Raw genomic sequence first — 27,419 nt, 5'->3', positions numbered from 1 at the left:
TGGGGTAGCGGTCTAGGCGGGCGCTTCCTCTACGCGCTCGCTCCCCTTCCCCCGCACCGGCCATGCGCGCGGCCATCGCGGTGGGCCTGGTGTTCGCAGGCTGCTGCAGTAACGTGATCTTCCTAGAGCTCCTGGCCCGGTGAGTGACGCCCGCGGACCGCCCCCTGGCTCCCGGGGCTGCGCCGAGGAAGTCGGAGGAGAGGCGCCCCCGCTCGCCGAACCCCGGATGCGCCCCCAGCCGCGGCGCGGGGCGGGGGTGGGACGGTTTGAGCCCCCGTCGGCTCGGGGCAGCCCGGGACCCTGCTGACCTGGCTATTTCGTCGTCTTGCGCACCCTCCGCTCTCCCGTCCAACACTTTCACAGCATCCCTCTCACCGGAAGGCTTGGGGTGCTGCTGTCGTCACCCATCTTTCACAGGAGAGTTTTTCACATGACTGGTCCAAGGTCGGCAGGGAACTCGAGGCAGAAAAGTTCCTCCAGCTCTTTTCTCAATACCGTCAATGCCTCATGTTTGACTTAAGCAAAGCTTCCTGACTTATAAAGTAGTCTGATTTTGTACACGCTGCAAAGAAAGTTTTCATCTGTATTAAAGTGGCCCGCAAAGCATTTGTTTTATTGGCTTTAGAGATGATTGTGAGTGCTTTGCCCAAACACACCTCTCAGCGATGTAGTAGATTCTTGTTTATACAGAAGATCCACCCAATTGACCCCAGAGACCATTTCCAGCTTTAAGATGTTATAGTCTTTACATTGGGAAGCTTGCATTTTGAGATGTAACTTTATAAATTAAGAATGACTGTGACACATTCCCAAAGGGAAACTGGGTTAGCTTTATTGAGGTGACATGCAAGTAATATTGAGTAATGTGCAAAGTTCAGTGGATAGAAGCTGTTACAGGAAAGTCAACAGGTGGACTGGAAAAGGCTCAGGACTAAATATCTTAAAGGTATGAATTTTAGTCTTGGCTCTGTCGTCCACTGGCTGTGTGACTTTTTTCAAGTCCCTTAGCCTCTGTGGACCTCCTTTTTCCTCTGCTGTAAAATATTATCTCTATGGTGCTATCTAGTGCCATGTTTCTGAATCTACACATTATTTCCATCAGAAATTATTATTGACCATCAGAACAATCTTGTGTACAAGATAGGTCAAGAATTAAAGTCTCTGTTTTACTGAAAGTGAAACAGGTCCCAAGAAGTTAGATGGTCTTTTACTACTTACTTGTAAGTGGCAGAGGCAGAACTGGAATCCAGGATATCTGAACTTTTAGTCCAGTATCTTTTTCAACCTCCTGATAATTTTTGAACTTGAGCAGCCCATAGGTTTTGGCCACCCAATTCCCCATGTGGTGCCTACTAGAAATGTATTTAATCAAGGATACCATTGATTAAGTCATTCTGAAGCAACCAGTTTACTTAAGGTAAACTCCATGTGGCGTTAATTTTTGCAGTTACAGAGCTTGAATTTTATTATGCAGAAAGCATTGATAAAGATCTGTTATTTGTCTTCTTGGAAATAGATGGTGAGAAATAGGAAAATGAAAAAAAATGGACCAGCCTGGTGGCTTAGTGGTTAAGTTCACCCACTCTGCTTCAGTGGCCCTGGGTTTGCAGGCCCGCATCCCAGGTGCAGACCTACACTGCCTTTCAAGCCATGCTGTGGCAGCAACTCACATACAAAACAGAGGAAGATTGGGACAGATGCTAACTCAGGGACAATCTTCTTCACACACACACAAAACGAAGATGAAGAAAAGAATGTATCTGGCTGTAAGCTAGTACACTTCAAAGGATGGTCACTTTGGAAATTGATTTAAAAATATAAAAAAGTGATAAAATCAGGCCAGCCATGGAAATGAAGGTCAGAGAATAATAGTGTAATATTCACGTTGACTATGCCATTAAATTAAATCTTGCCAAAGCCTGTATGATTTCAGAATATGCTGGCAACTGAAGGCCCTCTTTACTAGTTGTGAGCCCTTAGCTAAATTACTTGACCTCCTGTGTCTGTTCTCTCAGCTGTAAAAGCGAGGTGATGGTTCTACCAGCCTCATAGCGTTTGGAGGATTAAATGAGGTGCATGTTCAAAGCCTCTGCTTCCCCTTCTCTCTGACAACTTTGGTTTCATACAAATATATCTTGTTTTATGAGCTGTTCCTGAAAAGTTGTGGATAAATCTAACTGTACAGAATGTTTCCATGCATGATAGGAGCTTCTATTTAGAACACTGAGTAATTTGTGAATAAATCATCACTCCTTATTTATCTTTTTATAAATCTGTATTTTGCATATAGCAATAGGTTTTCATAAAGTGGTGAGGGGTACATTTACTAATTTCCTGAATGGTACACCAGACCGAATAGCAGCTTTTTCTTGATTTGCTTGGACAACTCATGACTTCTCATGTTACACATCAATAAAATAAGCGCTGCTTGGACCAGATGGTCTTTAAGGTTCTTTGTAGATTTAGCCTTCTCATAATTTGTGACGTTATCTTGGGACACCACCGTGGAAAGCTCATAAATTTTTATAGAGCAGGAACTGTGCTTCTTGTATGGCTTCCTTGGAACCATTAGGTGCCCCAATAAGTGGCAAGAAGAACACTAAATATAAAAGGAAATGCTATTGTGACTTGCAGGGTGAAGCAAACATTTTTAGCCACTTTCCCCAAACTGGAAAACAAATTTAGGTTTTTCTTTCAGATTTTTATACCTAAAATTGGGACCCATAATAAAATATAAAGCACCATGCAGTAGATGCAACGTAATGAATGAGTCCTTGATCTCCCTTTTGAAAGACCTTACCTTCCACCGTGGAAACAAAGTACACCCACGCCAGCTAACTAACTAGGCGAGGGGTTGCATGTCTTCTGGCAGGAAACCAATCTGAAACATTTTCTTTATCCCCCATTTTATTTTTCAATCCAGTACATAATGTTGAATCCACTAAGGAAGTTTCCTAAATCCAGAATAAGAAATACAAGAGGGATAAAGTATCTGCCCAATTCTTTCTCTTCGAAGTTGGTTTTTTTAAAGGTAAAACTTTGGATTCCTGCCAAAGAGGATTCAAAGTAAGAGAAACTGCAGTTAATGATTATTAAGAGAAATAAAGTTCAAGAAAACAAGGGATTTAGGGAAAAGGATTCAAGTTTTTACTCTGAAGTTTTAAAACGAATTATTCCAGTTAAAATAAATAGTTTCATTGGTAGCCATACAACGTCTTCCTAAAAAGCTCTATAAGTTGACTTTTTTTTTAAATTGAATTATGTGAGTTCATTAGGGAGATTTAAAATTCCTATGGAAATGGAGTAGGAAACGAAGTAGGTTAGGGTTGTCAAGGGAGGGGGGAGGGGAAATAGGAATTACTCCTATGGGTATGAGATTTCTTTTGGAACTGTCCTAAAAGTAAATAATGGTGGTGGCTGCACAACTCTAAATATACTAAAAACCACTGAATTATAAAAATAATAACAATAATAACAATAATAAGGGGGTCACAAACACCATTTATTTGCCATGTGGCCCTGGGAGACTTACCCAACTCAATACCATGTGGCCCTCAGTGTCTTTAGCGATGAAATGGGCATAATAATACCTACCTCCATAAAATAAAGATAAAATTAAAAATTATTATGATTCCTTTTAAAAAGTCCTATGGAGAATACACTTATAAAGCGAGTCATTTTTTGAAATAAGTTGTTTCTTTTTATCTTTCGTACAATCCTAATATTCTAGATCATATTTGCTAAAAGTGAGGCACCTCCGTGTTCATTCTGTTGCTTGAGTGAAGTCCAGACTGTGCCCAGAGAGCGGGGCACGGAGCTGCATGAGACATGGCTGGTCCTCTGACCATCCCTGTATGGCGCTGGGTTCTCACTGTCTCATAGTCTATTTGGCTCCCTCATCCTATTGTCGTTTCCTTAAAGCCAGGGATCAGGGCTCCTTCACACTGGGCGCTCCCTCACAGCTAGCACCTAACTTTACACATAATATGTCCTTGATAATTGTTCTTTAACTGAGTTGGCCTAGGCTTTTGGTAAAAATGGAAGGGAAAGCAAGGAAACTGAATGTGTCCCTTTTTGGCTAAGTCTCATGGTTGGCACTTGATGTATATTTTCTCATTGAATCCTCACTACAAGGTTAAAAATATAGCGCTTTCATTTTATAGGTGAGAAAAATTGGACCATATGTCTTTAAAAAGGTTACTATACTTAGACTGATGACCTTTCAGGACATAAGGTTCTAAATCCTGCTCATCCTTGTGGTTCTAGTCTTTGCCTTTTTCCCTGTGTGGCAGGCACTATGCTAAGTGCTTTTCTAGGACTGGCATGTTTACTCTGCCATAAACCAATGAGATAGACACCAACACTATTCCCATTTTAAGGGTAAGAAAACTATAGATAGGGTAATTAACTTCCACTGTCACAGGGTGAGTGACAGAGCTGGATCCTGCATGTCCCTGTGCACATTTAACCACAGTGGAGCACGGTGGTTCTCAACCCTGTGACGGCCACGTGGGAATGACCCGCTCATCTTCTTCACATACCTCCCCTCTTTTCCCCAGACCTGCGCTAGTGCCTCTCAACTCCAGCTGCTCCTTAGAATCAACTGGGAAGCTTTCAAAAGTACAGATTCCAGGGCCCCACCCCAGACCAACCCTATCAGAACTGGGAGGATGAGCTCCTCGGGTGGATGGGTTTTTAAAGCGCAGCCAGAGTTGAAAAGCACTACGCTTGGAACTTTCTAGAGCTCAAGTTCTTCCTCCTGTCCCTCATATTTAGGCTAATGGTTTTAATTAGCTCCTTGAATGAGATAGATGTTTTACACAATTGTTTATGGATTCCTGCAATGTTTAGCCCTGGCCCTTGAACGTTAGAAGTGGTAAAAGAAATGGTTGAATTGCATATAAAGCAGTAGTTCTCAAGGAGACCTTCACAGGCAGGAATGGTAGCGACAGTCCTGCTTCAGATGGTAAGCATAGCTCTGGATGAGGATGGCTTATGCCTGGAGTTGTCTATTTTTATGCCTGATGGATGTGTTTAAGAATTTGTCTATCATGGCACTGCTTTTTAATATTCGTACCACCAATGGAGAATGGTGTTGTTTTTAATAAATAGCGTTATGTTAATATATGATAATACAGTTAACTCCCTTTAATCACTGGCTTCAGGTAAATGTCTCTGGTTAAGATGAAAATACAGAATATGAAGACTGGTGAGTATTGGTAATATGGGAAATCTGGAAGCTTCAGGAAAACAAAGACAACTGCTGATTTGTACTTCTTCCAGTGATTGAGGAGAGCCCAAGAGAGGACAAGCTCGAGAAAACCACAGACATTTTTGTGTGTGTGTGAGGAAGATTGGCCCTGAGCTAACATCTGTTGCCTATCTTCCTTTTTTCGCTTGAGGAAGATTGTCACTGAGCTAGCATCTGTGCCAATCTTCCTCTATTTTGTATGCAGGACACCACCACAGCATGGCTTGATGAGTGGTGTGCAGGTCCACAGCCGGGATCTGAACCCGTGAACCCTGGGCCACCAAAGTGGAGCACGCAAACTTAACCACTCTGCCACCAGGCCATCCTCCACAAACATTTTAAGTAACTCGAAGGATGTCAAAGGAATTTTCCACCTTCTAAATTTGTTCCTAATAGTCACTGTGGAAGATTCCCCAACTCTTACATAGATCACTGAAGAGGTTCGATTGAATTCCAGGAACATTTGTTGAGTGTCTAATGTATTCAAAACACTGTGTTAAGGGTTGTGGGGAATAGTAGATTATAGTGGCATTTCTCAATCTTTTCTTCATTTCTGCTTCTCCCCAGCTCTGAAACACTGCTTAGACATTTTTTTCCCTAATCACCCCTCCACATATACTGTATGCTGGTGTATATAGTGTGTGTATATCTGTGCTTTATACTTACAGAAAGAGTTAAAATTCCCCCCACCCCACCCCACAAGCCAATTGTTGCCCCTGGTGGGGATGCTATCTAAGGTAATGTCCCTGTCATCAACACTGGGTACGTGTCTTTGATTGACAGCAGTCTCGGAGATTCCTGGTCGGGAGAATATCTAGACATTCTAGGAGACCTGAGGATATTTCTGTCCTTGGGCTTTGCTGCCTAAGCTGACTAGGATCCTGACTAAAGCTCTCTTGGTTAAGTGAGGACCCTAACGAGAACCTGTGACCAGCTTCCTACAGTTTACTAGCAAAGTTGTGTCGTAGTTCCAGGAACGAGCACATCACAGTGATTCTTCCTCATGGCCTGCTACACCGAGGCAAGAGTGACATGAGAAAGCCTGACATTCTTTGTGAGATATATTGCTAAATGAGTGTGGTCTGGGGTATGAAAACTGAGATAAAGAAGGACAGTGGGTAATGGAAATCTTCCCTGTTATTCTGAACTATCCATATAACAAGGCTTAGTGTCCTTTATCTCAGTTTTTTGTGACTTTTTTTGTTGTTATTCACTATACAGGAAGCATCCAGGATGCGGGAACATTGTGACATTTGCACAATTTTTATTTATCGCTGTGGAAGGCTTCCTCTTTGAAGCTGATCTGGGAAGGAAGCGGCCAGCTATCCCAATAAGGTAGGGCTCATTGAAGCCTCTTTTAGCTTTTGTTTTTTAAAAAAGTTAAGAGCTTTTCTGGTACCTACATAAAAGGAATATGACACATGCTTTTATAAGATTTGTATCAAAGATATCAGTAGAATAATAATTCATTTTCTGAATTTAATATGTTGTGAAACTCCAGGGAACCTGTTTTAAGAATAAAATTCCTGCTACAACACTTAAAATAACTATGATGGAGACAACAGTGTATACATGTGAATGTGTGTGTGTGTGTGTCCGCGTGTCTGTGTGTCCGCGTGTCTGTGTGCATCGTATATGGTCACTTAAAGGCCTACTGTGACCACAAAATTTTTAAATAGTTATGTATGCTATCCTCATGTTGATAAAGTTATCACGTATGCTAAGAGTGGTTTCATTGTTCGTTTTTAGAAACAAATGGCTTTTGGAAATAAATAGAGGTGGTTACACAACAGTGTGAATGTGCTAAATACCACGGAACTGTTCACTTTAAAGTGGTTGATTTTATGCTATGTGAATTTCACCTCAATTAAAAGAAAATGAATGACAAGCTAAGGCAAAACTATTGATTCCATGCGTCTGTCCATTGGTCCAGATTTGCATAACTGTACTCACGGGGCCAAATAGAAAACAGAGCTGTTCTTATAATAAACAACGTGTTGAAAACTCAGCATTCTTGCTGTGAGAGACTTGAAATAAAAGTGTAATCCATCCAATTGTATTTAGTAGGATAGGGTCACTCAGTCCCTTTGAGAGGGACCTTCTGGTGCCAGTGTATCCAAGGACTGGTTAATTCTCATCCTTGTTGGTGTTATTTTGCAGCATTCCTGAGTAACCTGCTATAGAAAATCTGGCTGAGTTTTGTTATTAATATTGTATTTTTAAATTTCCCAATGTGATGCTGAATATTCTGAATACTTTTTTTTTGTTTGTTTTTCATTGGCTTTAGTATCTGCGTAAAACTTCTGCTCCCAAGACCAGGGTTTTTTGATTCCTCCGACACTTTCCCTCCTCCCTCTACTATCTCTTTCCATTCTGGCTGCCACTAGCATAGTTCAGGGACATAGTTACTCTCACCATAACTTTCATAATGGTACCCTAGCAGACTGAACTCCAGCCCATCACCTCTTCATCCCTCCGTTTCAGCTTCCTACCGTTGTATGGTGGCACCCTCTCTCACAAGCACTCCAGTCACCATTAGGTTCAGAGTGAAGCCAAAACTCCCTGCCCTTTGAGGCTCCCCATGACCTTGCCCTAACAGCCATGTTCCCGTCTGTGTCCCATTTGTGCTGGCTGTTTTATTTTCTATCTGTGAAACCATAATCAAAATCTTGCTCATGTCATTCATCCCCATGAGCAATTTCTAGGCAGCACTGTGTAGGCAGCAAGGTGGAATCGTTGGAATTGATTATCCTGAAAGAACTGATGAACTCTCTTTATTTCCAAATGGCATCTTTTCAAGACAGGACTAAGAAAATTTGGCAAGAAACCTTGTGAAGTCACCAGTAGTGTATTACATAGAAGCTGTGAAATAGCTATTGCCAGTAATTTTGCGTGTGTGTAACACTGTTCTGTATTCATTGTAAAGCTTCTCAAACTTTCCAGACTGTGTTAACTTAGCCATGGTGTGGCTGCCTACAACATATTAAAGCATATAGCTCCACACCTAACCAGCAATGAAAAATAGGTTCTTATCAGGGAAAATAATTGAGACTCATGCTGTCACATCCTTCAGATGTGCAAAGGTGAAAAAGGGTGGGGATCTGTGCTCAAAGATCAACATTTCCGGAAGGATATGGAACCACCTATTTACCTTTGCCCTGCATTCTTTATTCATGTATTTCAAATATTGTTTTTTCTCTTTTTGAATGTATTAGGTTGAATCGTATGAAATTGCTGATTGAACCCTTTTTGACCTACAAAAAAATATATAGTTTTATATGGTTTGACCTGATACATATGAAAAGCATCTTTATTTTCCAGAGCAAAATGGGGACATACAAATATAAAATTATTTATTTTATTCATTTATTTGTTTATAAGTGTTCATTTCTATTTATCTCTTCATCTTTCTAAGTTATTAGGGTTACAGGATTTGTTTTTAGTTTTTTTTTTTTATTATTTAAAGACCTATAAATGCTCAAAAACCAAGGGGCCTGATTTTAAATAGAAGTCTATACCAGTCAAACGATGTCCTCATTAATTTGGAGGCCACTGGTTCAGAATGTGAGACAATTTTAACAGTTGCTAGGCTGAAAGTAACCCTTAACTTAGCAAATCTTTTCTTTAGAAAAAGTGAAAATTAGTAGTATAAACATGTGTTGTATTGAGGAAATATTTTAACCATTTTCAAGTTCTTTAGAGGTATATGAAAATTATATACAAAGAACTGATCCAATAATAAAAATTATCCACTTACTTTTAAAAACCTATTGATGTCTATCGGGTAACATTTTTTATAGCCTAGTTTTCAGTTGCTTGAAAAATATCAAAATAGTACATTTGAAAAATGTTTAAATAGTGTTTCTTGAAACATATTCTATGATTCAAGCTTCTTCCAAGTTAGTCTGGCTTTGTGAAGTATTTTCATATGTGCTTGACTTCACTTTATATGTATTTGACTTCACACTATAATAGTAATACAATCTTTTACTACAGCGGAAATAAGCAAAATACTTTTTTAAACAAAAATATCTATTTCCTTCTATACTTGATTTTTCTTGAAGTAATAGATTCTGTGCGCTGAGCTGTGCTGCCTGCATTTCAGGTACTACGCTGTGATGGTAACCATGTTCTTCACGGTCAGCGTGGTGAACAACTATGCGCTGAATCTCAACATCGCCATGCCCCTGCACATGATATTTCGATCTGTAAGTGCTGCCGGCTCACACGCCTAAGTTACTCTGGAAGATACAGCCAAGTGGGTGGATTGTAGTAAAGACTAGGGTCTAAGAAGAGGTCTCGTGGATGAGGGAACAGAGGCTGGCTTTCATCTGAGAAGTAAGGCGAAGAGAGAGAAATGTAAAAGTAAACAGTTTACTTTTATTTATCTGAAGTCTTATGGGTAATGAATAAAAAGTTAAAATTTCCCTGGGAAACAGATTTTACCTTTAATTTCCTTCATCTGGTTGATTTTGTATTTAGACTTGCTGTCAGTGTTATTTAGCTGAATTCTCATCTCTTACTTTTTGTTTCTTTCTTCCATAAAATTACATTTGCTTCTGGTACATGAAACAGATACTTCTCTTTCTGTTTTTTTTTTTTTAAAGCAGAGACTTAAGATCATTAAATAAATGGAAGTTCTTGATGGAGGTAGGCTTCTCCCAGAGCAGCGAGGTTTTCTTCTTTGCATTTTGTGTGGTGGGAGAGCTGTGTTGAGTGTGGATGTAAATAAGAACAGAGTGTCGCCTGAAGAGCAGGAGAGACCTCGAGGGGGATGTGGTGAGACCTGCAGCAGAATGCAGGATGGGTGACGATCGGAATTAGAGCATGTCTCTGTGCTCTGAGATTTTTGTGAGCTCGAACGTGCTATTCCTAAAGGGACTTGCTAGAGGTAATTCTAATTACTAAGTCACCTGCAAAGCATCAAGCACATAATAGACTTTCAATAAACTTTTGCTGCTTGAGCGACACCTTTCCAGAGAGGAGGGAGACCCCTGCACGACTTCTTTCATTAAGGCTGGGGGTGAGGAGAAGCTTATTAAAAACTCATAAATTAGATACTAAAAAATTTGACAAAAATAAGTCTTTAATTTATTCCTGCTAGCCCTAGCTTCAGCTATGACCAGTTATTGAGAATTGATCATTTTTATTCTCATTACCATCTTTCAAAGGTTTCCTTGTTTTACATGATAGATTTTTCTGGTTTATACTTTTTGCCATCATAAGAACACCTGAACCTTGCTAATTATCCATCAGGTGTCTGTCCCCCTTGTCCATGTCCATCTGGAATTATGTTATTGTCTTTCCGTAGTACACTAAAACTCTCTGTTGTCTCCTTTTACAGGGTTCTCTGATTGCCAACATGATTCTAGGAATTATCATTTTGAAGAAAAGGTAAAGAATGCTCTTTTATATTTTATGTATAGGAAGGATATCCAGAGCCCCAGCCATAAGCTAGCCATCTGGATTCCTCTTCTCGTAGTGGTGATACGTTTGCTCTTGGCCATCACCCTTGTTTCTTAGTTCTCTCTGTGACAATGACGTACCTTTCTGAGGCATCGGATCAGGTAAAAGGCCCCACCTGTGGCTTTGGAGCCACATTTTCTCTCTGTAGAACTAATTAGCTCTTGTCATCCTTGAATCTTTAGTACCATACTCTCCTATGAAGCCAATTGATCTGAAACTACACTGTCCCATATGGTCACCACTAGCTACATGTGACTATTTACATTTAAATTTGTTATTGAAAATTAAATACAATGAAATATTTAGTTTTTCACTCTCACTAGTCACATTTTAAGTGCTCAGTAGCCACATGTGGCTAGTGGTCATCATACTGGAGGACCCAGATATGGAACATTTCCAGCTTCACAGAAGTTCTGTGGGACAGTGCTGTCATTCAAGTACTACAAAATGAACTAAAGAATAGTCATGAGAAAGTATTTGTCTCCCACCTTGATTCTGAGCCTCACCCCTCACTCCCAGGGAGAGGGGCATTGGGGAGAAACAGCACAAACAGTCTGGAACATTCCTCAGGGGAAGTTCACCATTACTATTAAGACTAAAATTATACAAGTTGATGCCAACTTTTCACTGTATTCAATATCCACCCCCAGCATTAGAACTCTCTATACCAGCTTGGAAAGTAGCCATCAATTCAGAGGGTAAGAACCTAGAGTTTAAATAATAAAGGCTGTGTCATAAAAAAGACAATTGTCCTGTTTTACCAGGTTCCTTATCAGGAACTCTTTCTCTCCTGAGGCTTATGTATTCCCCAGATAAGGAGGATTGTAGTTGATTTCTTTGCTAGGCTCTCTGCATGTAAGCATATGTATATATTGTCAGGTTCGTTGCATTGGAAGTACCCATTGTGCTTCTAGGTAGCGCAGAATTCATCTTGGGACAGACCTGTGGTCTTTCCAACCTTTGACTTAGCTCAAAGCAGGGATACAAAAGAACCTATTAAAGGAATGTATTCCACTGATAGTGCCCAAAATGTCAGGAGTGTTTCTCAGACATCTCAGTTTCCCTGAAGAACTTACCTGTCTGTCATCTTGAGTCTCTGTAAGCCTTTTTGCCTCTCTTCAGTGTAGATCACCCAGAGAGCAGGAATTTCCCTAAGGTAACTATCCAGTCCCGTGAATTAGTAACCTACTAACTCCTTTTATTTATCTTGAGTTATTGAACTTGAGAGTGCCTCAAGTTCATAGTGTGCTCCTCATTCCAGGATTTGGAGGCCAGGTCTATATTTACCTGACCCACGCCCTTCGTTATTTTTTAGGCCTGAGTTATAAACCTGTCCGTCTTGATTTTCCGTTATTTTCATATCTGCCTCCAGCAGCCTGTTTCCTCACCCGCCCCTCTTCTCTAGCTTGGGGTCTTGGCCCCTTGCTCTGCTGCTTAGCCAGTTCCCTGGGCCTTTTATGGGGTGCTGTGACCAGAACTAAACAGTATCTGAGTAGAAAACCTCGGATGGTTCATCTTGTAAGTTTAATTTCTCCTAATTCTTTCCTGAGGCCTTTTGCTTTATCTCGGAGAGGGATGTTAATGATACTATTTTAGTTAATTTGAAGTGCCACTGTTATTATTGCCAATAGTCCTGTTAGTTTTTAATGTTCCTCCCTTTATCCAGTTATGACAACATTTAAAAACAACATTTAAGTCATTCAGAGACTTTAAAAAAATACACTCCCTGAAATTGGACGGTTGAGTTATTTCCTGAGTATTGAATGCTGCTACTTGTCCCTGATACTCCATTCTTCCTCTTGTGTGGTGTGTCTCCTCACACTCAGGCGTGGGCTCCCTGAGGACAGGAAAAGCAGCAGGTGCCAGTTAAGGTCTCTGTCAGGCTTTCGTTTGGACTTCTGAGAGTGGAATGGAATGTCATGTCTGGTCTGTGTCTGTTTTTGTGTTTGTTTTCTGATGAAACAGTCTGTTTGTCCACAAACTATTGGAAACAAACTATTTTAAACAACACCATGACAGGCGTTGTTTAGAAACCAGTCAGCATCCTGATTCTTCCATGCACAGACTTAACTTGGACTCTGCTGGGAAGCGACCGCTCGATCCTGTTTTGGTGGTTTGTACTCTGATGCGCCATCTGACTGTGAAAATGTGGAAATTCGTATCTGTGCTTTCCTAAGGTGGTGTTGTTCTTATTTTTGCAGATACAGTATATTCAAATATACCTCCATTGCCCTGGTGTCTGTGGGGATATTTATTTGCACTTTCATGTCAGCAAAGCAGGTGGTAAGGATCGATTCACAAATCGTTTATATTCAGTACTTGCCATGAGGGCCTGGAGACCCAGGTACTTATTAATGACGCAGTAAATTTAAATGCTTGTGTAATACAGGGATTCAAATCTCTGAAAGAGACTAGTGGAGGGAAATGGGTAACATAAATATTTCCCTTGTATCTGGGCACCTTGCCTGTAGTTCCAGTCTCTGTACCTAGTATTTTTTCTTATTTCCCAGACTTCCCAGTCCAGCTCGAGTGAGAGTGACGGATTCCAGGCCTTTGCATGGTGGTTACTAGGCAAGTACAGTAATTACAATAAAGTTAATTGCCTCTGCAGTTCTGTTTGCTGAGTTTCTTCCTAAGGGACATGTTTCTTGGCAAGAAGCTTCAGCTAAACAAATTATACCATGGAAGAGAGAGGCACCTGGGATCATATATCTCTGAAACTTCATGTTCCAGAAATGAAAAAAGAAAATGTCCACGTTCATGGAAATGTGTTCTACAGCATGGATCCATGTTTTTCTTGGTCGCCACTGGTAGAGAAAGAAAAGTACCTGACTGCTTGTCCATCTCACTCTCTGGGAGCAGTGCCGAGAGTGTCATCCATTTCTTCATGATCTGTTTGCTGAGTAGAAGCTTCTACAAAAGAAGGGCACATTGCAGCACTTGACTCTTTAAAATTTCCAAAGGTCCCATTTCTAAATCTTAAATTTATTTTCTTCATGACTTAGCTGTTCCATATGGCAGTGTTCCCAAACCCGACTGATCATCAGAATCTCCTGGGGAGTTTTTTAAAGTATAAGTATCTCTTCGTGGAGTTAATTAGACAACTGCTGTAGAGCTTTGCCTTCTCAGTGTGTGAAACGGAGGTGAAACTCTTTCCAGGTGCATTCGGTGATAGTGATAATAGATTGCGACTGACCAAGTGAAAGAGAAGGAGCAATGAAAGAACTGTATTCTTGCTTCTTGGCTCTGCAACTTTATCCCTTTAGGTTGTTATTCTTAACATAGAAGGATCTTTATGGACTATCAGAAGAATATCAAATAAAAATTTGCAAAGGATATGAACATACAATGCATGGGGGAAAAATTAATGCTCAATAATTTTATGTTCAGCCTCATTAGTCTAGTAATCCAAGAAATGCAAATTGAAACCAAAATGCGGTCCCTTTTGATTTTTGGTCTATTATATTGGCAAGATAATAAATGATTATTCTCATTGCTGCTGAGGTGCAATAAGACAATCATTTTCATATAAACTGTTTATGGTATAAATTGACACAACCTTTCTGGAAAAAACTCTATGTATTGAGTTTTTAAAATGTCTACAACCTTTGACTCAGTAATTCCCTTATGAGAGTTTATCTGAGGGAAATAATCAACATTTTGTTTAAAGATGTGTGTATAAGAATGAACATTGATTTTAATAATGAAATAGTTGGAAGTAATGTAACTATTCTCATATTATAAGACATTTAAGTATGGTACATCCACATGATAGAATAATATGCAGCCATTAAATTATACCTTTGAAAAAAAAATTTTAGTGAGTGACTTGAAGGAAAATCCAGGAAAAAGATCATGGAGAAAGAAGATATAAAAGTGTATATTCATTATGAAACCATCTTAGCATAAAATATATACATAAACGTATAGAGAAAGGAGCCGGCCCCATGGCCAAGTGGTTAAGTTTGTGTGCTCCGCTTTGGTGGCCCAGGGCGTGGCCAGTTCAGATCCTGGGCGCAGATCTAGCACCACTTATCAGGCCATGCTAAGGCGGCGTCCCACATAGCACAACTAGAAGGACCTGCAACTAGAATATACAATTATGTACTGGGGGGCTTTGGGAATAAGAAGAAGAAAGAAAAAAAGAAAAAGATTGGCAACAGACATTAGCTCAGGTGCCAATCTTTAAAGAAAAAAAAATGTAGCAAACTATTAAGGACTGGATTGTAGTATCGTGGTTGATTTTTATTTCTTTTTACAATTTTGTACATGTTCTACAATTAGTTTGTGATATTTGTAGAACTTAATGAATAAATGTTCTTTTAAGAAAACATCTGAAATGAGCACATGCAGGCCTCTTGTAACCCGACGTTCATCTTTCAGGTATTGGCGCACTCACTTTTGCTCTTCTGATGTCAGCGAGGATGGGTATTTTCCAGGAGACTCTATACAAACAATTTGGGAAACACTCCAAGGAGGCTTTGTTTTATAATGTAAGCAATTTCTTAAACCTGAGGAATATGAAAATATGTTATTATGTTATTTCAAACATAATATTCCATCTTTTTGATTAGTTGAAGGATCAGTGTATTATCTGGTAAGCTGCTTTGGGCCCCACAGACTACTTTTAATGGGCTACTAATGTGTCTTCTGAGCCACGGTTCTCTACATGAGATCGTCGTGATCAGTCAATGTGAAGAAAACGAGTCTGCTAACCAGGAGCAACCCCAAGAGACAGGGAACCTTCACCCCTAATGTTCCTACAGATGAAATCAAGTTAAAACCAATATTTAAACCTGGAAAAGGAAGATAAGTTCCAAAAACAGCAGGCCCAGGGGCATATGTGCAGGAAGTCGTTGAGAGAGTTGGGGGGTTGGGGTGAGAGGTGTCTTCCCTCGTTGGGCTTTGTTCATTGGATGGAGAATTTAATGAGTGAATCATACAGGCTTCCGCTTCTTTGTGTTAAACTGCTGACCTAGAGCCACCTCCTCTCACTTTTCTCCTCCTGCTCCCTCTTTCCTGTTGAGAGAACCCCCAAGGCACAGCCCCTCGGGGTCAGGGTCAGGGTGATGTAATTGCCTCCAGCGTCAGTGACCTCAGGGATTCCTTCACTGCCCGCTTTTTGTACTAAAGTTGCAGATGAGCAATTTGAGATATTTCATTGGAGCTAGAGTATGTGACTGGGGATTTAAGAAATAAAGGAGCATTTTGTCTGGTTCACGTCTTCCTTTTAACATAGTAGCTGGTACACAGTTAACTGTTCAGGAACTGTTAGCTGTGATTCCTGAACAGTATTGTGGTGATGGTGGGAAGTTGTCGTCAGGCACACCAGCCTTTGCTTACCTCATGTTTCCCCTTCCTCTTCAACCTCTTTTTATTCTTGTCTTTGTTTCTTTTTCCCTGACCTCGTATGGTCCTCCAATCTTTTTTCTCGTTAGTTTCCTAAACTCCCTGAAATCTGCCTTCACATTGTATGTCATTTGTATGTCATATTTGCTGAACCATCCTTAAAAATAGTAAAACATAGCAAATCCTTTGGGCAAAATGACTGTGTTTAAATTTCTCATTCCCTTTTGTTGAGGAAAGGATGCTGGCTCCATTTTTTTGTTTTATATGTGATGACCAGCAGACTCCATAAGGGCAAGAACCGTAACTTTGTGGTTAATGTCATGCCATACAATGTCAAGTGGTCAGAAGCACTGGATACATTAAGAAGTCTAGCTTGCTTTTCTTGATACTGCTTGTCAAACAACTTGTAAAACTTTTAATCATTGTATTATTCTGTAATGTTTTTGCATTTAAATTTATGTGAACTATTTCTTCCCATAGCACGCCCTTCCACTTCCTGGTTTCATCTTCTTGGCTTCTGATATTTATGACCATGCAGTTCTGTTCAATAAGTCTGGTGAGTTTGGGGTTATCCAAAAGCATTACTGACAGTTTCTGAGGCAGAGTCTCAGTTTGGCTCTTGACTTGACCACTGCCATTTTCCTGATCTTATCAAGCTCATCCATCCCCCGCTTCCCCCTTCCAGGAATAGAGTGCCCCATTAATCTGTAGTTGCAGCAACAAAAGCTTTTACAGGCGCTTCTCAATTATTTGCAAATGAAGTAAGAGAGTATCTTCAGATTTTCTATTTTGCTTTGGAACTTTTGTGTTTGCATTTGAATGTGGAATGTTTGATGTTTTGAGAATGCAAACAAATAGTAATAACCCCCTGCAGAGACTGGAGCTATGAGAAGTTGGGCAGCAGTCCAGCTCTCTCTCTTCCTCTTCCTCCTTTTCTGCTGAGAAAGGCAGACCTGCTCGTAGATCCAGTCCAAGCCGCCTTGGAGCAAAGGGACGCAAAACTTATGACAGGGCTTCAAACAACCTACAGGGTAGACAGGTGGCAGAAATATGTAAAATTAAGTCAAATGTATACAGTGTAAGTTAGTTTTTACTTTTTAAAGTGGCTATTTAAGAAATTAGCTATAAATTGCCAGTTAACTTGAAAGAAATTACATATGTAATCTAACTATCTACTAAAAGGCCTAGTGTCTTATACAGACAAATGAACACACAAGGAACAAATAAACTTTTTAAAATTAAGGCTTTACGTTGCTCATCCCTAAAATGGAAAGTATATTCTGTAGAAGGATGGTGGGTGCTAAGTGAACATTAGTTTCCTATCTGAACATGAGTTACCAAGTTGTAACTGTTGTAAACTGTTGTTTGCAATGTCGCCTCTCCCATTTGCCCACCAACAAATGTGTGATGAAGGTAGTGTGTAAGAAACTTGTTAAGGCTCTGAATTAATCATTTCTGATTTTTTTAATTGAGATATAATTGACATATAGCTGATCTTTGACACAGCGATTTTTAAGGTCTCTGAGAGCCCCTAGTAGCAAAGGGCTATTGAAATAAACACATAATCAAATCCCCTGGAATTGATTTTGATTTTGATTTCGTTATTAGAAAGCTGCTTCTAAAAGTTGCGGGGGGCTCGATAGTAATATAACATTTTTTTAGAATCTGCCTTCAACTTCTTCAGACTCATCTGCATGTTAAATATACATTTTTTTTTTCCCCTCTTGCTTGTCTTGAAGTCAAGTGTCTCAGATGAACCTGTTATTCTTGAATTTTCTAAGGGACCTGAATATCCATCTAAATATTTTAAGTCATACTGATTGTCTCTTTCCTCAGCAAATTAATACAGTGATGCTCTAAAGTTATTAAACAGTAATAGCATTAGTTAACTTTCTTCATTTCAATACTTGCTGAGTCTTTCAAAGACAACAGAATACCAGATTATTGGGATTCCCCACCCGTCCAGACCTACAGTTATAATAAATTATTTATGTATATAGCTTTCTATTTTTTTGCAAAAGAAAATTAATGTTCGTTTACTAACTAGATTTCAGCATCGCTTTGTTAGAATTTTCTAAGTTATGCTATATAATTCAAACTTCCAAAACAATTTAGCAATATTAAAAAACTGACCCTTTGAAGATTACTATGTCCTTATTCTCGCTGATCTTGAATATTTTATTTCCTCCCAAATATTTACTGTGCAAGCTTTCATTTTGTAAAACTAACATAAAAATGTATTTAAAGGAAGAAAAGTTATAATTCCATCACCCTACACATTAGCTAATTTCATTTTACCAGTTTCCTTCCAGATGTTGTATTCTCACCTAGCTGTAATCCTTGTTAGATATAATTTTGTACTTGCTTTTTTCATTTTCTTCTGAGTTTTTTAACGAGGCTATGTATCATCTTTATGATCTTTTTTATCGACTGTATAATGCCTCATGTAGTTCAAGGACCTTGGCTTACATAGCCATTGCTCCATCAGTGGGCATTTAGATTGATTCAGAGTTTTCCTAATTATAAATAGTACTGCAATGAATGCAGGACTTTTTTCTTCTTTTGTATTGTCTAGGATTATATTCCTAAACAGGGTATCAATATTTTTATAGCCTCTTAATAAGTATTGTGAAATTAATTTTTTAAAAAAACACCACAATTTATACTCCCACCAACTGAATGGCTGCCAGTTCCACTACCACCTTGCCAGATTAGGATATTTATACATTTTTTATTGCTAATTTGATAGATATAAAATAGTACAATCCTATTTAATTTAGAATTCTTTGATTACAAGTAGGATTGAACATATTTCCAAATGGCATTTAGTTGCTGGTTCTTTCTTCTTGTGTTGTCAGTTAAAACCATATCATTTTGAATTTTTTTGTGCTTTACCGTCTTTCTTTGTAAAGTAGGGTCGTATTCAGGTGAAGGGTTAAAAGTTTATTTTAAAATTAAAACAAATTATAATTTGTTTTAAGAAATCACTGTAATGACTCTTAAGACTGATGTAGCCTGGAATCAAGGTAAGTGAAGTGGTGTATGGTCCAAATCTGTTTGCAAAGGAAGTAAAGTTGCCATCTCTATTATGTTCAGTCTGTATTGCTTCATTCAAAAAGATGAAAACTTTGGTTGTCAAAAGTGATGTAACTGTCCCCCCTCTTAATCTTTGCAGAACTCTATCAAGTTCCAGTCGTTGGTGTGACAGTGCCCATCATGTGGTTCTACCTCCTCATGAATGTCTTCACTCAGTATCCTTTCTACTCCTCTGCCGTGTGGTCTTCTCTGTGTTACTCTGGCATAGGGACCTCTGTTCTTTTCTGCTAACAGTGCAGTAACTGAGTTTTGTTTTCGCCTTGATCTCTTCTGCCGTAAGCAGAAGACAGAGAGACCCATCCAGTGAGCTCCTTTGTGGAGGGCAAAAGAGCTGCTAGTGGTGCAGGAGGGCCGCGAGTCCCAGGGCACCATGAAGGAAAGGCTCTGGGTGGAGGTGTGGAAGTCAGTGGAGAATTAAGGATCAGTCTATGACATGAACGTTCTGTGATTTCTACCTGGAGTTTTCCAGTATCCTAGCATATTTCACAAGCTGCCACAAATTTCTGAAAGAAATTTCAAATTAATTAAAACAATTTTTTTAAGTGGGTTCTTTTGAATAACCTTAAATCCTTTATAAAAATTATCAAATGTTTGAAACAATTGAAACAGATTGGACCTCATTCTTCTAAAGTCACCTCATAGATTTGCCCTATAGTTTCTTTGCAAAGGAGAGGGTGGAAGGGCTGGGGACCAGCTCAAATAAAGGTGGGGTGATCTCCCTTACTGAGAGTGCGACCCTCTGTCATTACTTGGGAGGTGACCTTCACTGTAGACTGTGGGAAGAATCTAGAATAAGACTAATGGGAGGTCTTCAGGCAGTTTCGAGTTGGGATCCACAAATGGAATGGCAGGACAGGAATTCTGTAGGATATTCTACCAAGCCTCAGAGCAGTTGTAGCCGACCCCCATGTTTTCTGGTTCTCAGAATATGAACATTTAAGCCAAGAGCCATGTCAGAAGGTGCTCCCCACTGATCTCTCTGTAGTCTACAGGAAACCTCCTTAACGCCCCCCACAGGTACGTGTGCATTCGGGGTGTCTTCATCCTCACCACAGAATGTGCCTCCCTCACCGTCACTCTCGTCGTGACTCTACGCAAGTTTGTGAGCCTCATCTTTTCCATCCTGTACTTCCAGAACCCTTTCACTCTGTGGCACTGGCTGGGCACCTTGTTTGTCTTCATTGGGACCCTGATGTACACAGAGGTGTGGAACAACCTAGGGACCACAAAAAGCCAGCCTCAGAAGGAGGACAAGAAGAACTGAGGTCTCCCTGGAATAGAGAGACGAGTGTCATTGTCGTGAGCGAGGGTCTGGCCACCATTTCTCTCCTATTAATGCTGACTTACTCCCCAGTGTTGAACCAGCCAGGTACTAGAGAAACCTCAGGAGGAGGGGACTTCTCAGATTTCTCATAGCTCTACAGACCAACATTGGTGGACTCCCAGTAGAAACTCCTCAACCCTGAAAGAGAAAAAAGAAGTCTCTACTGCTGAGCAGCCTGTTCACTTGTTATGTCTGTCTTGTTTACCGAACTATTCAATACTGCACTTGTTTGTTGAATTCTGAGCTCCCAGCACTGCTAGTTTTATATCCGTGGTCTCGGAAAAGATTAGCCCTTTTGTTGCTGTTCTGATGATTCTCTGCCGTAGCAGTCATTATCTTCCTGTGACCTTGTCCCTTTGTCCTGTCAGCTTTCCACTCCACAGCAGCGTTTCGCAGTCAGTCGGACGCTCCAGGCGTCATCGTCAGGAACGACTGAGGGGCCAGGTGAACTGAGACACCGGTGATATTGGGGTTGGACTTTCTCCAGCTTGTTGGGAAAGAAGCAGTGGTCTCTGTGAGCCGAGCCCTGGTGACACTGGAGCAAGACTGGTGGGAACTCTTTCCCACATTTTGCTTTTTTCTTTTCCTATGCAAAAGTCATATGCTTTCACATCTGCTGTTCCCTGTGCTTAGAACAAACCTGCAGCATATCTCTATGCAGTGTTAATAAGGAGGAAAGGCTGTGTGTGAATTGGGAAAGAGAGACTTTTTCCCTCCGTCTTCTACACGAAGCCTCTGAGCCTAGAGCTGAGCTGATGACGCCAGGATGGCCCCGGAGAAGCTGGCCCTGGTGGGTCCCCAGAGAGCCACACCTTCCCCCTTGGACCCAGCCGGGCACTCGCAGGGCTGGCTCCAGGTCGGGAGGTTAAGTCTTCGGCTTCTTAACCAAGGAGATTCAGCTCCGAGTGGCAGCTCTGATAGATTCATGACCAGCCAGGCTAATGAGGGGACTAATAGGTACAGTGGGTGTGGGTGTGGTGTAGCAATCAAGTCAAATCACAACTAAAATGGGAAGTTTTTCTTTTTTTCCTATAGGTTTCTTACTATTCTTGAATGGGTATTTGTGGGGGTAGGGGGTTGTATGTGTTTTATTATTCATAGAAACATGCCCCCCTTTTGCTCATCATTTCAAAGGTCTGGTTTTTCTCCCATGGGATACTTTTGAGAAAGAGGACCGATGTCAGTGTAGTGTGTGTAGGCGTGTGTGCTCTCGTGTCATTTGTGTGTGATCACTCTGGAGAAGAGCATGAAAATCAGGTTTCTCTTTCCTCTCTTTTCACTCAGCTCTGGGCCTTTGTTAACGTCACACAAGTACCTGCTGTTTGGTAGGCAGTTAATTAACAGCCACTCTCTCTTTGCACACAGACAAAGGCCTTTCTCTTTGTGCTGGGTGCAGATTGCCATCTTAAATCGAGCCGTGGCTTCCAGGTCCCCGGTTTGGTTTTGGGGGGGCGGTACTATTTCTCCATCTAAGTCACAGGGTTTTTAGACCAATTTGTTGTTCTGGATGTTGACAGCTTTCCAGTGCCCGTAAGGGTCTACCCTAAAAGATGCTGAATTAGGTGTGAACCCATTCACGGAATCAAAAGGTACTTTCTGTGAAGTATGTGGAGCTCCTCAGACTGATGGTGCCAGAAATAACGTGTGTTAAATACCCCCTTAAAAACAAAAACAACAAAAGCTACTTTTCTTATGGCTTAATAGAAGAATCTGTCCCTATGGGCTGTTTGATTGCTACATATCTGAGGTCTTCACAGGATAATTCTTAACAGGATAGAGCCTTACATAACATAGTTATCACTCTTTTTATGTTGATGGGAAATATTAGAATTTTTAGTAATTGAAATACGTCGATGTACACAGTCAGCATTTTCTTGGTCCATTAGATTTCAGATTCTGGTTTTAGAAAGTGTGTGTTCCTCTAAGTCTGAACGCCTCTGCTGGTCTTACTAACAAGAGGTTATGTATGGACAGAGTAGGGCACTCATACAATGAAATGAACCCCTGTGAGAACAGAATGTCTTATATGCTCTGGGAATTGATTCTTCTCTCTAGTGGTAGGATATAAGTAAATATGTCTATTGGATAATAGTTAATACTTTTTTCAACTACTTTTTTTAACCATTTATTCCCCTTGAATAACTGGTTTTTTGATCCAGGTTGAAACTGATTTCAACCTTTATTAAAGGGGCAAATAAACCCTTTTGTCAGGATCAGACTCATACATAACTGGAGGAGAAATGTCTATTAAATGCCTCTCCTTTTTCTCTGGATCAAGACCATGTAACTTTGTGCCCCAGAGAGAGAAGATATAGTTTGTTTACAAAAGAGATTGATGTTTAAGACATCCAAACTCTACCCTTAGAGCAAAGATCGAATACCAGATGACACTAGCCACAAAACGTAGTGTGTGTGCGCGCGTGTGTGTGCCCCTTGTGCCCAGCTTGACCAGTGTCATTGATAAGGTAACAGGAGAAAAGAGTGGATATTTGAATTGTATTAATTTCATTTCTACATATACTTTATCACAATTCTTTTGTCGCATTATAAGTGCTAGCTTTTTCATTTTTTATTAGTAATTTATTTTTGATCCTTTATTTTCTTTTTCATCTAGCTAAAACAACCATTAATGCACTTGACAAGTTTCTGTCAAGCTCTAAAGTATTTAGACCCCATCCAAATAGTTTTTTTTCCCTTCTTCCTGCCCAGTTATCCAAAATGGAATGCTACCGTACTTTAATTTGGTCAGTGGGACAAGTGAAGATAAGCCATGAAAGTGGAGTTGATCTGTGCCACTCCCAGCACACCTCTTCTATTCTGGGAAGATCATCTGACGTTGTTAAAGGATTCTAATGTCTTGTGGTCATTTCCTAGGCATGTTTCCTCCCTTCTGCCCTATTTTTTCACTTCCTAACCCCGCCCTGCACTGTCTTCACTGCAGCCTCCCTTCACTCCTGTAGTTTTCTCCTTGCGACACCGATAATCTTGTATCTGTTTATGCCTCTGTTCTTTGGGGCTCTGGATATTTTTGTGGATTTTTACAGGATATTTTTACCTGTGTAGCATGTATTTTATTATACATTGTTTTAAACCTTGATATTAGGAGTGTGTGTCTATAAGGATGAGAATATCTGGCAGAGTATGTAAATATATGTGTAGATGAGTATGAACATGATGGATTGATGTAAAAATATTTATATATTCTGTTACAGCTCAAAGTGGGACTAAGAATCTTTGCCACTGGTCCCTTGTATATTTGGAAAGCAATAGTTTTCTTATTTTGCTCTTTTTACCTTACCTCTAGCCAACTTCACTCAACAGTACCAAATGCCTGTGGTGAGGGGGAGTGGGAAGCACGAGGTCAGAAATAATTCTAAACCAATGAGTTAGCTCTGGGCTGGTGGGCATACTCCTCGGTGGGCCATCCAACATATTGGAAAATGTCGCAAAGACCTGAGCAGATAGACAATTACACATCGAAAAGAACCGCATCATCAAGATCTGAAATCAGGAGCCTACGTTTGTTGTAATTTGTTTCTCTTTGGCTTGGAGTAAATGAAATTATGAGTAATTGTGCCCTTATTAGATAAACAGAGCATTTTAGTCTCAATAGCTTTATCCTAAAAAATGTGAGTGGAACTTACCTGTGGCAGTTCACTCTTAGGCTGAAAAGAACTGTCAATATAGAAAAAATCTATTATTACTGATTGGCGTGACATCTGAAAATGAGTATAGACAATATTTGTAAGTAAAAGAACTAGTCATAAGTATTGGGATATGTTCAGTACATCCCAAGCTGGGGTGGGAGACTGTATGTGTTCTCTCTTTCCAGCAGCTTCCTCACAGTAGGCACTGCAGAGAAGGGAGGGACCCGGGATCATGTCTTAGTCAGTTCTGTATTACCAGCCCCAGCACAGTGTCTGACTTGCATCTCATGAATAAATGAATGGCCCCCAAGATCTCTTATTCCTTCAAGTTTCTGAGAAACCTTCTAATGGTTCCTGATATCTCTTCTCACTTTTCATCAGCTGGTTGGCAAGAAAGCAGATAAGAGGAAACATTCCTAAGATTCCAAGCCAGAGAAGGAATAGAGGACAGACATCTAGGATTGCTTGGGTCTGCAGCTTTTTGCTCTCTGATTGCCTGATGGTAGGGGAAAGAGCATTATATATTTAGCACTTCACATCATTGGTGCTCAGTGCAAGGAGAGGCCTATCAGGGCAGCATTAAAGATTCCTAAACGTGTTTGAGGTAGGCTGCCTGGGGTGACCCTACATCTCCGTGGCGGGTGTCGTTGGTTTGTATCGCCTGATGCCTGGAGTTCACCGTCTCTTAGTGTCATACTGAGACACTTCCCCTGAACTTTACCTACTTAAATCGCTGACCATCCTGCCAAATGTCCTCAATGTTAATCACGTAAGGCAAGCTGCAAGGGTACCAGAGATAGCTGGTGGGGGAAGTGTGGTCTATGCCAGAAGAAATAAGACCCATAGTTTTTAAGGAAAAAGTTGTAATGATTCCTTGGCACGTTGAATTATTTGTATCTTGAGATGTAAAGAAGACTCCTGTGAACGAACGAGAGAAGCAGTAGTTATTCCCCAGCGCAATAAAAATGTCTTTGTGTATCACTTGCAATCACAAGTCATTTCTGTGCTCGTTGCTTTCATTTTAGAGAATGGCATCATCCTCCAAAAAAGAGGCTGATTTTTAAAGTCGAATTTCCTAACAGATCACGTGGCGTTGGCATGGGGAGGGCCGGTGGGGATTCAATCTGTGCCGCCTCTGAGCTCTTCACTTAGTCTTAGGTTTAAGAACAAAGATGGGGGGCGGGGGGCTAGACAGCAGGAGTGTCTGTGGAACAGCTAAAAGGCATTAGTGAGTATTCAGATTTGGAGCTGTGTAAATATCAAACATTGCTTCCAGCCTTATGAGTTATTTGAGCAGAGGGAAGGAGGAAAGGGAGGTTTTGTGAATAAAATGTTTTACCAAACAAACTGAATGAGGCTTTTTACCATGATTTCTTATAAAGAGCGGTTTTCTACCTTCTGCAACAACTCATCAGACACCTGGTTTTTCTCTTGAATTGTACAATCATTGTTTCTTAATAAAAGTGATAAATTTATTGCAGGTGTTTCCAATCACCATTACCTTTCAAGTGCTAGTGTGCCCTTTCAAAGGCTCTCCAATTTTTCCTTGCATGGTGGTGGTGATACATTTTACTAGAAATGACTGTAAGCAACTGTCTTCCTCATGCCTAGCAGCTGGATCGATCGCAAACCACTTCTCAGGCTGCAGGTCTGTTTCTACTGCAGAAATTTAAAGAGGATCAGCCTACTTCTGGAGCTTTTAGGAGGTCATGGCGGTAAGTTTCTGTAGCACATCTCTCAAAACCTCTCCGCCTTAATAGAAGCACATTGATTTTTGAAATGCTGCAATGGCCAGCTCTCTTTATCTTCAGTCTGTTACTTTTAAATAAATCTTAATGAGAAAGCAACTTTTAAAGCAGTTTACCACACCCAGTCTATTTTTAATCACGTTATTCAGTAGCCCCAGGTGGAGAACACTACAGGGAAAAACAACTGGGAGATTTTGCACAAAATATAGCATAATTCTAATTCATCTTTTAAAAATCTCAGCACAACTTTATCAGGAGGACGGGCCTTGATCTTCAACAGTCCTGAGCCTGGAATGGCATGCTGGAATGGCCTCGGCTGCTCCTGAAGCCCCTTCAGTCAAGTCATCCGCATAGAGGGTGGTAAACTCTAAAATGTTATGAACCGCAAGCCCGCACATAGGTGGATGTCGGAAAAGAACCGATTTCTTTGTCCCCATCTTATATTGGGCATTCAAGCAACTATCAGAAATGAGTAGGGATCAATGAAATGAGTGTGTCTTAATGTCAAAACTTCTCTCGAAAGGAGAGAAAAAAGCACATCTGGCTATGCAAGTATTTAATAGTCAAAGCTTTTCAGTGATGTTCTTGATCTGCAAATTAATTTAATAAAATCATCCCATCATTAGAATTAAGTTATGTTCATGTCTGATTGTTTCTTAATCAGCACTTCAAAGATTTAGCATCTGGCTTCATTATTGCCTGTGGCTCTGTGGTGCACAGATGTGTTCTTAGCTAAGGGAGCTTATGATGATGATTACTGGAATTTTATTGTTTCCCACAATAGCTTACAATGAACTTTTCTGTGTGAACACATTCCTTTTGTGCAGGCCACACATCTGTATCAATTTCCCAGAATCTTTATCATTGGTAAAACAATGGATTTCATCCCAGCAATTAAATGGAGTGAGTGACATGGTAGTGATAGTAAACATATTTACCATGTGTGAGGCACTTTGCTTGACAGATAGTAATTTATTCAATCCTCGTGACAAATCACTGAAGTTAGAAAATTATCCTCATTTCACAGATAAGGAAACTGAGGCACAGAGGAGCTAACAGACTTGCCTCAGTTACTCGTGTGTGTTGGAGCTTGGATTTGAGTCCTTGGAGACTGATTCCCGACTCTGCGCTCTCTTAATCACTGCACAGGGCACCTCTAAATCTCAGAAGAGACTTCACCGTCTTCCTTGCCCTGTCTCCCTGTTTGGTGTAGAGCTCTACATGCTAACTCAATAATTAGTCTTGTGTCTGTTGTTTACCATTATGTTAACGTGTCTTTGAATTCATATCCTGTTCTCTACCTTTCCCCTAAAACTTGTGATCTGTTCTGTAGTACGAGCAAGAAGAAAATAAAATTGAGAAAGCCCAAAACAGGGCTCAGAAACAGTTCTGGTTCCTAAACGTTCACATCAGAAGGTACCCTGTATTCCTGGTACCTGAAGCACACTGCATTCGGGTTAATCAGCAATATCAAATATGCAGTTTAGAAACTTAAGTAATTAAATCACAGAGCCTTTTATCAATGATTTGCTTAAGTA

The 27,419-nt window shown here is 40.3% G+C and overlaps 1 protein-coding gene across 1 annotated transcript; it reads left to right on the top strand.

Annotated features, from left to right (window-relative positions):
- SLC35B4 (solute carrier family 35 member B4) lies at positions 1-25,111 on the top strand. The gene is made up of 10 exons (XM_014839392.3): positions 1-139; positions 6,473-6,586; positions 9,357-9,459; positions 10,596-10,645; positions 12,919-13,000; positions 13,228-13,288; positions 15,101-15,210; positions 16,547-16,622; positions 19,242-19,317; positions 20,180-25,111. The coding sequence occupies exons 1-10, from the start codon at positions 63-65 to the stop codon at positions 20,424-20,426; spliced, it is 996 nt and encodes a 331-aa protein (XP_014694878.1). The 5' UTR covers positions 1-62; the 3' UTR covers positions 20,427-25,111.
- Positions 25,112-27,419: the final 2,308 nt, after the last annotated feature.

The sequence above is a fragment of the Equus asinus genome, chromosome 1, assembly GCF_041296235.1.
Source record: "Equus asinus isolate D_3611 breed Donkey chromosome 1, EquAss-T2T_v2, whole genome shotgun sequence".
Classification (NCBI taxonomy): Eukaryota; Metazoa; Chordata; class Mammalia; order Perissodactyla; family Equidae; genus Equus; species Equus asinus.
This window is presented reverse-complemented; position numbering and strand designations above follow the sequence as displayed.

Excerpts from the sequence above, each read along its gene's own strand:
- SLC35B4 (XM_014839392.3), top strand. The coding sequence starts at position 63 with ATGCGCGCGGCCATCGCGGTGGGCCTGGTGTTCGCAGGCTGCTGCAGT. Across the intron at positions 140-6,472 it reads TTCCTAGAGCTCCTGGCCCG|GAAGCATCCAGGATGCGGGA; the intron begins GTGAGTGACGCC and ends TTCACTATACAG. Across the intron at positions 10,646-12,918 it reads ATTATCATTTTGAAGAAAAG|ATACAGTATATTCAAATATA; the intron begins GTAAAGAATGCT and ends TTATTTTTGCAG.